At 33.0% G+C, this 13,742-nt stretch overlaps 1 protein-coding gene across 1 annotated transcript in view; it reads right to left on the reverse strand.

The window, feature by feature from the left end:
- LOC132736650 (IQ domain-containing protein E-like) overlaps positions 1-13,327 on the reverse strand; it is a 47,348-nt gene extending 34,021 nt beyond the window's left edge. Inside the window, exons 1-5 of the mRNA XM_060723831.1 lie at positions 12,990-13,327; positions 8,664-8,717; positions 4,619-4,670; positions 3,192-3,230; positions 1,319-1,414 (exon numbers count right to left, since the gene is read on the reverse strand). Of these exons, the coding sequence (XP_060579814.1) occupies positions 1,319-1,414; positions 3,192-3,230; positions 4,619-4,670; positions 8,664-8,717; positions 12,990-13,007 (259 nt within the window). The 5' untranslated portion in view covers positions 13,008-13,327. The remainder of the gene's footprint in view (positions 1-1,318; positions 1,415-3,191; positions 3,231-4,618; positions 4,671-8,663; positions 8,718-12,989) is intronic.
- Positions 13,328-13,742: the final 415 nt, after the last annotated feature.

Below are 13,742 nucleotides of genomic sequence, written 5' to 3' on the forward strand. Positions count from 1 at the left end.
CTCAATTACATTTGTAATGTGTTTAAAATGAGAAAAATGTGAACAATATGATAAGTGTTTCTAAAAGTGGAAATATATTCTGATCCAGCAGCGTTTTCAGACAACAAAATATGCCATTTTCAATTTCATCTGGCAATTTCTGTTCTCCTTTTTTTGTTTATATACAAGTATATCATACTTAAACAAAACATATGAGCCGCGTCACGACAAAACCAACATAATGGGTTTGCGACCAGAATGGATCCAGACAAGCCTGCGCATCCACGCAGTCTGATCAGGATCTATGCTGTTCGCTATCAGTTTCTCTACTTGTTATAGAGTTTGTAAGCGAACAGCATGGATCCTGATCAGACTGCGCGGATGCGCAGGCTGGTCTGGATCCATGCTGGTAGCAAACCCATTATGTTGGTTTTGTCGTGGTGCAGCTCAAATTGTGAAAATTGACAGCCAAAGAAAATAAAATATTTTAAAATAATCAACTTAAACTGTGAAACTAACTTATACCGTAAAATACCTTTTTCATTTTTCATTAATCTCTTCCTTTTGTAAGCTTTACCATACAAAAGACCTAACATAGAAATTCCTGTTTCACAAAAGTAGCAATAATAAGTCTGTGTCACATGATATCTGATGTGAGAGATATGTTTCGTGGTCGATCACGAGCTTGGTGGTCATTGTAAAATATGCAATGATTTTGAAATGAGCTTATAAACATAATCACAAAATGATCATAAACTTTTATGCAAAGATTAAAATTGTCTGCAGACAGTAACGATGTCCACAATATAATGATCAAAGCCAATGGCAAACAAATCAAACATTTCTAGGTCAACATTCAATATCAATATTCTGTATTAGCTCAGTATACTGTATTTATGACAATATAGCCCTTTGAAAAAAACAACAAAACAAAAACCATAGTTGCATGAGATGCATAGAGCATCTTACAAGATGTGTCATTCTGTCGCAAAATCGGCATGGGTATGTGATAAAATATTTTATCACATACCCGTGCTGTTTTTTAAGACTCTGGGAAAACAATATTGCACAGCTGTGTCTATTTTATTTACCATAAGATATCATTACACAAAATAGATAGTAAAAATGTTTCAAAAGCATTGTTTGACCTGGTTTTTTTTTACACTAATCTATCCACTGACCCACTGGCATTACATAGGGTTGGTGATGTTCCCAACATTTTGTATCAACTGTGTGTAATATGAAAACATACATATACGAGCGTATGTCCTATCTCACAAACAGCAAGAGTGACTCTTATTGCCTGGCTTATCTAATTATTACTGATTTTTGTATTTACCTGTAAGTCTCTGTTTAACTGCATTCATCCACAGGTCATGACCTGTGCGCGCTGCCGGGGCACTCTGTGGGCGCTTCTTCTTTTTACCAGGGGTGACTATATATAAGAAAGTCACAAGCTAGCTCTGTTTGTTTACATTTTTATCTTATCAAAAATGGAGCAGTTTTAGAAATAAATAATTGTTTAATGCTAAAACTTCAAATTATCTCAAATATACAGGTATAATTTATGTATTTATTGGAAGGCATCTTTGTTTCACATAATTAAAAAATAGTCATGATTTTTTTAGCCTATTGACAGTCTAACAATATACATCTATCATAATTAAATAAATATTCGTGATATTTCACTACTTCTAGTGAAAGATACAATGAATATGCCAAAAATGCGGGTTTTTCCTATCCTATCCAGGTGTACAAAAAAAAAAATTCAACAATTATAACTTGGTAAATATATCAATCATAAGTCCAACATGTTGATCACTCTATTGTGAATGGTAGTGCAAATGAAGCTATAGACGCTTTTCATATACATTGTAATAAGTATTACCTCCCCTGGCTGTCATTTAGGGATCATTCCCTATTATTTTATGCTTAAGCAGTGTTCACGTTTACTGAGTAAACATATCAATTTACTCGCTAAAATTGCCAGGGAGGAAAGAAAAAAAGGGCTGTTGAGTCCCTGGGACGAAACACTTTTTCCCCGATAATTGGTCAATTCTCTCTTAAGTTTTTTTGCTCTGCTTGAAAATGATTTTCTATTCACTTTAAATAAATTGTATTATAAGAACTTGACTTTCACCTCATTTTCATTTGTTCCTTTCTCATTAGCAATGCAGATTTATATCCCAAACGTAGACTAGGAGCAAGTGCTCGGCCTCGTTTTGGGCCAACCTATCAAGGCCATCCTTAAAAAAATGTTTGTTTGCAGTATCCCGACCCAGAATTTTCAAGATGGGTAGGTAGGTCGATTTTTTTTGATTTTTTTTTAACTGTACTCCCAAATAAACATGGAATTTCAAAATGCTGGACAATATATGCTTTGATAATCTGGTAACAATTAATAAATTGATAACTGAATTTTAATTTAATAAGACCTACATTTTATTTCTTCTATTAACCTTTAAAAGAACAAAAACAAAGCACAAGGCATAATTTTCTGATTCAAAAAATTATTTTTTTATCCAGACCATGAAAAAAAATTTTGAGTAGGGGCAAATTTTGTGAGTCGGTCGCGTTACTGCAAACAAACATTTTTTTAAGGATGGCCCAATGGTATCCACGAACATCAACAGTCACAAATTTGATTGTATTATGAAGTTATGCAAACATTGACATTTTTGTAATTGAGGACTCGTTCCATTTGAATTGGGACGTAACAGATCTATTAGCACTGAGTCCCAGGTACTCAGTAAAGTTAGGGAAAATCGCTAACACTGTATTAGCACTGAGTCCCAGGTACTCAGTAAAGTTAGGGAAAATCGCTAACACTGCTTAAGATAAGATATAAGTCTTCCACAATTCTATCAGCTGTTTTTTTCACAATTCCATCACTGACCATCAGCTGTTGATATTGCTCATGTCATATTTGGTTCATAAATTATATTAATATAGAATATGGGTGGGAAAAACTGAGTTCCGGGTGGGAAAAACTGAGTTCTGGGTGGGAAAAACTGAGTTCTGGATAACTTCTATTATAAAGACCCAATAGGGGTTAAGAAGAAAAACCTCATTTTAACAAACTGGTCTACTAGCTCCTTAATATAAATACATAATAAATATGGAGACCATGAAAGTTGAGTGAATTTACAAGAAAATATTGATTTATTAAATATGTTTAGATTGATCATCAATGCACTAAACAAAACCCCTACCTGGTCTTCTTGGAGTTCTTTTTTTGGCACTTCCTGATACTGAAAAAAACAACAACATAAGTTCAAATAATTATGACATCAGTTGTAACATTTTGAGGGCAAATACAATTTTTGTATACAAAAATTATATCAAATATGAGAAATAGGGCATACTAACATCGATATGTTTAAAAATATAACATTTTAGGGGAAAGTCTCCAATAATTTTGATGCACGCTTTAAATATCAATTACTCTAACCAGAATATGAAATATCTTCCATTTCAGTAAGTTCTGAATGGCACGTCTAACCAACCCATGTATGAAAATAATTCCATCAACAGTTTCACATTCAACTAGAATGTCTGACATTAGGTAATAACAATGCAATAAAATTCAGAATAAATGTAATAGTATCGGGTGATAAAATGATAATTATCTGCCTGTATAATCAATAAAACTGGCAGCAAATTATCTGTAATTACTCACTTCAAGAGTTGCAGATAGACTGACAACTAAATATAATCAAGATCAAGGCCATTAATTTCATTAAATATTCATGAAGCTTTACAGTCTGGAACCTTGCGTGTTGAATAAAAGATCATGTATATCACAGTTCTTGAAATAATCACAAACAGCATGCAAATCTGCACAACACATTCAAGCATGATATAGTTGTGCTTCTATGATTCTACTTTAAACATTGTGTTCAAATTTCAAACAATCAAGTTAGAGCAGAGATAATCAATAATGACCTCTTACGTTAATGAATAATGACTTTTGTAGTTTATGAAAAATGATTTCAGTGGTTTATGAATAATGACTTCAGTAGTTTATGAATAATGACTTCTGTAGTTTATGAATAATGAATTAAGTAGTTTATGAATAATGACTTCTGTAGTTTATGAATAATGACTTCAGTAGTTTATGAATAATGACGTCAGAAGTTTATGAATAATGACTTCTGTAGTCTATGAATAATGACTACAGTTGTTCATGAATAATCACTTCAATAGTTTATGAATAATGACTTCTGTAGTTTATGAATAATGACTTCTGTAGTTTAAGAATAATGACTTCTGTAGTTTATGAATAATGCCTTTATGTAGTTTATGAATAATAATCTCTGTAGTTTGGAAGCAGAACCTAAAAATGTCCTAATTGCTTACAGATATTTTTCCCTCAAAATTGTTAGGATCAAATGAGTTTGTACTGAACAGTTTGTTGTAAATATTTGACGACATGCAAATCAAACAAAACACAACATTGCATTACACGCATAGCCTCTTGAAATTTCAAATACAAATTTTACAGATTTACTTTCATGTAATTTCTTTCTTTTCTGATTTTCATCATTTTACTTAGACTGAGGGAGATATCTATTTTAACTTCTTTAATTGATAATAAGGTAAGAGTTCACAGAAATGAAAGTATAAAGGATTCTTTTACCTGGTCTTGAATTCTTTTTAACTGGAGATGAAGGGACTCTGTTTCTTCCAATCTGAAAATATACAAAATCTTTGTTACAACACTAGTACACAAAGCCTAGTTGTTTAGACAATTTTTGTATATACATTCACCAGCCACATTATATTTGAAACAAACAAAGAACAGTTCTTGTTTTAGGTAAACAATTGCAAGAAGTCCTAACCTGAAATAAATATTACAAAACAAGTTACAAGGTAACACCAAGTAAACATCTTGTATTGTAGAAAAAATCTGAGTGGCTGGCCCCGTTGAAACACAATGGATAAACAACTCTCTTTCTTGGTTTTGCAAGAAAGGTACAGTAAAAATATACGAGCTTCCAAGAAAGTAATTGAAGTAACAGGTGCTTATAATAGAAAGACATAGTACACTTTAAACTGTTTAAGCTTGCAAGACGTAGGACAGTGATTTTGTGATCCACTGTGATGGAGATAAGTTATTTTTACTAATTTGGTGACACACAAGACTCGGTTCATGCCGAGAAGGTATTCAGTTTGCTTAAAGAAGGTCACTGGTTATATGAGCTGCGTCATGTCAAAACCAACATAATGGGTTTGCGACCAGTCTGATCAGGATCCATACTGTTCGCTATCAGTGTCTCTACTTGTTATAGGGTTTGTAAGCGAACAGCATGGATCCTGATCAGACTGCGCGGATGTGCAGGCTGGTCTGGATCCATGCTGGTCGCAAACCCATTATGTTGGTTTTGTCATGGCGCGGCTCATATTCAGGTGCTGGCTCATTCCTGAAATAATACATTAAGGGACCAACACTAAAATGGTGGAAAGTTGCCATATTACCATAACAGTTTCAATGTTACTTAAAATAACAACTGAAATACAGCAAAACATTAATTTTATATATGACAGCAGTATTTGGAAAGACTGACCAAAACACAACATTACAATTTCTTCAATAATCAATAAAGAGAAAACCATTTTTTGCTACAATAAGATTTAAATCTAACAAATAAATTTGTGTGATTCAAAACTGAAAAATCCCAAAAAAAATTAATATAATAAATAAATGTATGTAGAGGTCCAGATCTTATTTGCAAAATCACAAAAATTCTTGTGCATGAAAAATCATGATGTGAATATATATATTAATAATAAGTGGATGCAAAGCTATATGTACAGGATGAAAGAATAACTAAATAAAGAAAAAATAACTAAATAAAAATATATTTACAACTAAGCTGGTATTTTTTGGCAGTTATATTAATTACATGACTATATAACCCTTTCGATACTGAAATTGAAACTTTGTAGCATTACCATCAGTATAATGCAGTCCAATCAAGGCAGACAAACTTTCAATTTTTCATCATGATATACTTATTACTGACAATGGACTGTCCCAATATGGAAGATGGATTAGTCCATTTATGTAAATTTCATATGTTAAGGGTTTCTGTTTGTTTGTTTCATTTTACGCCTTTTTCCTACAGTATTTCAGTCATACAGGCGGGTAGTTTCCTAACCATCGTTCCTGGAGAGTTACACCACTACTAGACTACCTTCCTCCACCCTAAACTACTAAAGCATCTCCCGGGTATCAAACCCACGCCAGAGAGGTAACTGGATTAGAAATCATTGACTCTAACCCCTCAACCAGGGAGGCGGTATGTTAAGGGTTAAAACATCATTAGACTGCTTGTGGCTACAGAATCTACCCCTAGCTGCCAGTGCAGACCATGATCATCTGTCACATCCATGCTGTCTGATCATGGTCTGCACTGGTTGACATTCAGTTAGTTGTTTCTTGAAAATTTCTCTAAAATGATGAATGATAAGGTAGGGATTGAAAGCTGTACAAGTCCATCTAAGATATTTAGATGGGTAATGGTCATAACACAAACAAGCATAGATTATAGCTACTCTATTTATTACAAAAGTTAGAGGTGTAGCTTCAACATTACAACTATATCAAGCAAATAAAGCAAAGAAACGTAAGTGATTATTATAGCTGATTATCAATTTTGGAAAGAAAGATTCCTGTAGATAAATGAAAACTAAGTTAATGAGTGCAAAACATGGTCTTGGTTCGATTCTTCCACTTCATGAGATTATGAAAATTATAAACATTTCTTAGGACCCCTAGCATTGTCTCAAGCAGCTCAAGCAGTATTTAACATTAATTAAGTTGACTGATGTAAAAAAAAAAATGATGTCATTTCACAGCATTTCATAAATTACAATGACGGACTTTCACCTTAATAGACTAAGTTGTAAATTCACATGCAACCATCAGAAAAAAGTGATTAAAGAAACATCAGTTTTTGTATTTCTATCCAAAACACGATTTATATGTAATATGCAAGTACAAGAATCAAACACTGGCTAGATATTCCAGTCAGTACCAGCAGCCAGGGTAAGATTCTTATACTTTATACTGTTGACTGAAATATATCAGTATTTTTCAATTCAGATCTTGTTCACTATCAAATGACAGATTCAAAACAGGAAACATGCATACTAAAAATTCTGGGCTGAGTTTCATGAGAGAGTCCTATGATAATCCTCAATCCTAGGACTTATGACCAACTTTAGGAGAAAAGTTTTTGCACTTAAGACCGTTTCAAGTAACTGTCCTATCTTTTGTCTTTAACTTAAGACTTATGATCAATTCACTCTCCTGAAAAAAGTTACAAAAAACGATGGCACACGCATAATCCCGGATTGGATTTACTATGTAATTGATTATAGCAAGTATAAAAAGTTATGTATTGCCCTCTTATCATGTTGAGTGAAAATGTATACCATATTTCACGAAAAATGATAAAATAACCTTTTAATTTAATTTCATAGTAAAAAATGGTTACGAATCCCCTTGCTTGCATTTGTAAAGCCCGCAGTAATATTATTATTTATAGATGCGTCTTGTTTTGCATGCGATATTTGGCACTACATTGTGACGTCATGTAAGCAACTCTTTAAACGTCTGTACAGCGTTAATGACTGAATCAAAGATATTGGTGTTCGGATTTATTTTCTTAGTTAGACCATTATCTTTCATTCTAGATACATGTAGTTTTCAAAACAAAATTCAACAAAAAATTGTTTGATTTTGGAGTGGTTTGACTTAGGACAATCTTAAGATACATTTAAAACACTCCTAGACTTAGGACTGTTTTGGTCATAAATATAGGAGTCATAAGTTAAGACCTTTTTTAAGACTTTCTTTGAAACGCAACTGCCCAGCTGTATACAAATTGAAACTGTGACATATCCTTCAATATTAATGCCTTTTACATTGTACCAGGAATCATTTCAGCAAGGAAAGAATACTTCACAATAATTTTATAGGGTTAAGAGGCTGTTTGGTTAGAAAGCTTTAAAATAGGATTTACTTTTAAAAGATTATGCATCTAGAATTTGACAAAGCATAAAGTTAAACACTTATTTACTTATCAAAATCTTGACAGTCTTTCCGATCACTTGTTCTTTATGAAGCAGAAACAGTTGATTCCTGGATAAATGTGATAGTTGACAATACCAGCTTTTTATTATTTATAAATACAAAAATGTACATGAACAAAGCAAATGCATGTACTTTTATATATGAAAGATGGAAAAAAGACAAAACTTAAAAAAAAAACAACATATTTTTCTTGTCTTTTTTCATTTTACTCCTTTCAAATTATTAATACAATTATGAAACAAGTTCTATACAAAACATCTTTTTATGGTCAAAATATGATATCAAATTTTATCTGTGATAATTTGCTTGGAAAAAATGCAAAATACTAACCACTAAATGCAGTTTGTTAGCACAGATGTGTTAACCCTAAGGCCTTAATGATCTTTCTCATTGAATTTATTAGGAAATTTTCATATACTGGTATGATAAGAGTGGACACATATTTCTTTTGCCAGCTCATCCTTGGATGTGTTCAAATTTTCCTCTCTTTTGTAAATAGTAAAATCACATATATGCAATGCATGACTAAACAATATATATGATGGCATTAATGAGAGTAATTTAATACTAAAAGAATACATACTAGCGTATCTGTTGTCTCAAGATCATCAGACTCATAATCATCTCCATACTTGCTCTGAAATAAGAGATTTTTTTTTTCAAAATTAGAGTACAGAAGCAAAATTTTATTCCAATGTATTAACGATTATAACCATTTGCAATTGCAACCTGGCTCCCAACCCTTTGAAAATATGGGGGGGGGATGATTTATGATACCTTTTCAGGGACTACCTTGGACTGAAAATTTAGGGAGAAGTGGTTTTCCATTCAGGAAAAATAGGGAGACGTTTTGAAATTTAGGGAGTAGTGATCATCAAATCGAGTTATATCATTGGATTTTTTTCTAATTTTATTTCACATAATTATATGGGGAAGTCAAAGACCGGGCCCGCGAAGCGGGTCCGGGCTTTGGCCTGCCCGGCTATAGACTACACGTGTATATTTAAAAGAAAATGAAATAAAAAACAATTAAAAAATATATAGAATTATATACCTATCAATGAAATTTTCAGTGTCAGTTCTAGACGGGCGCCGCCATTTACAATGCAACGCAATGATAATAGGCGGGGTATTCCAATAACGGAACAAATCTCATCTTTTCGGATAAATGATAATCGTTGAGTGTTCCGAGTGAAAACGGAAGCGGTGCATATAATACCGAATGACACTTTTAAAACGGAAAGAATGAAAGGAATTTTTAACAACTTCCCCGTTCATAGGCTTTGCCTAATTTCATATTAATAATATCGTCAGGTCATGTGTTTTGACGCTCATCTATTTTGACGCCATTTTTGTTGTGACCTAAGAATTGGTGAAAACAACCTAGTATGACGTCAAAATTTGCTGACTGCACTGCAACCATGTATTTACAACGTATAACTAAAACATTTGGAAAGACAGAGACATTTCACTGAAAATACTTCACCTTTATCAAATTTACTGTATTTTTTCATCTTTTTACTAATGCAAAATCAATCAATGTTTATGCAAGCCTTAATTTTGCAAATACAGCCTTTGAAAAATCTTGACCTGCCCTTTTCTGTTCTGTCCTCCATTTTAAAATGTCTACTGGTTGGGGACCACCAAAACCGGACAACCACCAAACCCGGACGGCCCAAAAAATGCTTAATTAAAAATTTTCTGTGTTCAGTGGTGGTCAGTCATTTTTATATCAACAATAAATGCATGTTTCTTCTAAAATTAAATAAATAAATTTATTTCATCCTCCGTAAATGGTAATATTTTAATGACCTTTTCAAGAATTTGACGTTGAAATGTGGGGGCCAAGAAAGCCATGCCTGACCTCATATACCAGCTATAATCACTTGCAGAGTAAACAATAGAATATCCAAAACTTCAGCATTTGTTGCTGAAATATTGTATATCATGTTAAAAGTCAAAAATCAAAGCACCCAAGCTTTTATCTGAATTGAATCACGTCATGTACATATCTGTCCGGACACATGGTACTGTAGTGTTAACAATTTAGGTAATTTTTATACCCTCCTTGTCTAGCCTCAGATATAAGAGTCAATACAATCAGAAATAAACAAACTAGTTTGTTAGTTAGGAGAAGAACCTAGCTGAACTGTGTCAATTTTTTTTTATCTCTAGGTTAAAAATTATGAAATCTGTATGGAAAAATGTTCAAAAAGTGTCCGGTTGATGGTCCCCGACCAGTAATGAGTGTCATGTGACCAAAACTTTGCAAAGTGCCCTTAATATTCACTGTTGCAAAAGGTGTACAGCTTATATTGTTTTAAAACGTTAATTGGTTTTTAATTGATACTGAGTAAAATTCATAATGGGTTGATTATTGTATTTAAAGTTTAAAGAAGAAAGAAAAAGAATCATTTCTTAAATCAACATATATATATATATTTACAAAACCTTTTATTTTAGATATATTTTTCAGCTCTGTAAGCCAAAAGCAGATGCTATTCATCAAGATTATTGGTAAATACATTCAAGCTTAAAGAGACAGGTGCACCTATATTAAGACGACTGCCAGGGTGTATGGCATTTCCAAATAATGGACAGTTTTATATGAAATAAAATATAATTTTAAGTTTTCACAATGTTGTTACATGAAATGTTAGCTCATTTAAAAACTTCTTTTGCTGTACATATTGCATTACAGTGAAATATCCTTTGAAAATAACCACCCAATGAAAAGGCGTCATTTCATATGACTGTAAACAGCAATGGTGCCTCCAGGGTCAGTTTACTTCAACTTCAACGGGTTTTCTCGACAAAATCCACGAAGTAGACATCGACGTCGAGGAGGTGAAGACTGTACATCGGTGTAGAGTGGCGTGTTCCGACATAAATTTTTTAAAACTATTTTACACAATTGTAATCACAACTGTCCCATTGACAAACTGATGTTCCACACTACACCCTTAAAAAGTCATTTGACCAACATGTATTTACACTTTACAAGATGTTGACCATTTAAACATATGATGGTACGACTGGAACGAGCTGGATGGAAGATTTAAACGCCTCCAGGCTCTCAGAAGTAACACAAGAATCCGGTATAATATTCCAGGTATAACAGTTCTTGGGAAAAATGAGTGTTGATAAACGTTGATTCTAGATTGGATTGGGATGAATTTCATACTGTGACTTCTTCGGGTTGAACGAACTGTGGCAATAGTGGGGTGGTACGATATTGGTACAGCTATTAAGTAGTTAACTACTTTATACATGAGAGTCACATCTGCCCAAACTCTACGTTGTTGAAGACTGGGCCATTGTAATTTATTTATTAGTTCAGTTACACTAGAAGGATTGTGTGGGTTATACGGTCTATTCAATACCCATCTTGCTGCGTTTCTTTGTATCTGTTCTATCTGCTTAACTTGAGTCTTTTGTAAAGGATTCCATATTGGAGAAGCGTATTCCAGTTTAGGTCTGACCAAGCTAATGTAAGCCTTTTCTTTTACTTTGGGAGGACAGTATCTTAAGTTCCTCTTTAGAAAACCAAGTGTACTTGCTGCCTTTTTTGTGATGTTGTTAATATGGTCGTTGAATTTCAAATTATCACTGAATTCAACCCCTAAATATGGATGCCGGTTGACTATTTCCAAGCTTTCGCCTTTCATTTTGTAGTCATATTTCTTTCTGTGTGGAGAAGATGAAAATTGCATAATGGCGCATTTTTTAACATTAAATTCCATTTGCCAAATGTCCGACCAATTTTCAAGTTTACTAAGATCTTCCTGGAGAGCTAAGTTGTCACTTTGGTTACTTATCGGCCGATATAACACACAATCGTCAGCGAATAAACGTATACCTGATGTAATATTATCTGCGATGTCATTTATGTAGATTAAAAAGAGTGTTGGTCCGAGGACTGTTCCTTGCGGTACACCAGATGTTACTGAGGCTATATCAGATGATGCGTTGTCCACTACTACTTGTTGTGTTCTATTAGATAAAAAGGAATCAATCCAACGCCTAGTATTACCGGAAATACCGTAATACTCTAGTTTGTGTGATAAACGTCTATGAGAAACTTTATCAAATGCTTTAGAAAAGTCTAAAATTGCCATATCCACTTGTGTACCGGAATTAAGTGATTTTGCAATGTCATCATTTGTCATTAATAGTTGAGATTCACAAGATCTTTTCGAGCGGAATCCGTGCTGATTTTCATGTAGAATACTTTGAGAATCAAGATGATTCATAATTTGTGACACAACTATATGTTCAAGAATTTTTGATACAACGACTGTCAAAGAGACTGGGCGGTAGTTTTCAGGTTTTGATCTATCACCTTTCTTGAAGATAGGAACTACATTAGCTTGTTTCCAGTCCAGAGGAATTTCACCAGTTAACAATGATTGCTGAAAAATACTAGTCATAATGGGCGCCAGTTCAAATGCTAATGTTTTTAACACTTTAATGGGAATTTTGTCCGGACCACTAGCTTTTTGCTCATTTAGCCGTTCAATACATTTCTTTACTCCATTTTCGCTGATGATAATATCATTCATAGGTATGTATGGGGACTGTCCCTTATCTGGAATGTTTTTTAAGTTTTCATTTGTGAATACCGAACTAAATTGACTGTTTAAAAGGTTGGCTTTCGCCTTAAGTACAAAACTTCAGTGATTTTGAATTTTTTACAAACATAAAAAAGGTTTGCAGTGATAAACAACATGTCATAGTAACTTTATATTGTATTTTATTTAATGATCAAATTAAATATAAAAAAATGCACTAGTAAAACAGCTTAAGGGCGTCAAAACTAATGACTCTAGGATACATGTACACCTTTATATGTACATGCATATAAAATATGGTCTTATTAATCATATCAACAGGTTTAAATTGTTTTCACCTTGTATTTTCCTGGCATTCCTTTCAGTTCCAAACACTAAATCAAGTTGACAAGCATTCAGGGATATACATAACAATGTTACTTTGATAAAAATTACCAACAGGTGCCCTTTTCTCAAGTCCAAACTTGACAAAAACAAACCGGGTTTTATAGAAATATTACACGTTTGTGTAATGTTGGTATCACTTAAAATATTGACATTTAAACAAATAATGCAATAGTGTGTGGCTCTGTAACTGATGCAACAAGAGTATTTTCAAAGTATGTCGTTTTCATGCAACTGTGCAAGCAACACAGATGTAAACAAAGCAACCATTGCTAGTGGGATAATCTCTACACAAAATTATCAATTTCAAACATGATCTTGAAATGTAATATTCAATCTATTTTCAAATATGTCAAAGATATAATATTTATTATTATCGTAACACAAGAAGTCTAATAACATTTGAAATAAATGTAAATACTAATTTAAGACACTTTGATTTAGAGAGCATAATAGTAGTTTGTAGGTAGTAAAGTACTAAATTTAGGATTTGGGTATAACACCTCTATACAATTATTGTTTTTACGTGATCGTGCGCAGGCTCGATAAAATAATTGTTCTACTAAAGCAGGAACTTGTTCTCTTAAAATAGAGATCTACTGTACTTATATTCCCTTTAATTTGAAAATTGTAATAATTAAGGAATAAACAAGGCCCAGATACTAGTCTGACAACAGTTAAAATATGTGTGGAGACAATACACACAA

Source organism: Ruditapes philippinarum, unplaced genomic scaffold, assembly GCF_026571515.1.
Source record: "Ruditapes philippinarum isolate M1 unplaced genomic scaffold, ASM2657151v2 ctg8363_1_1_1_1, whole genome shotgun sequence".
Taxonomy (NCBI): Eukaryota; Metazoa; Mollusca; class Bivalvia; order Venerida; family Veneridae; genus Ruditapes; species Ruditapes philippinarum.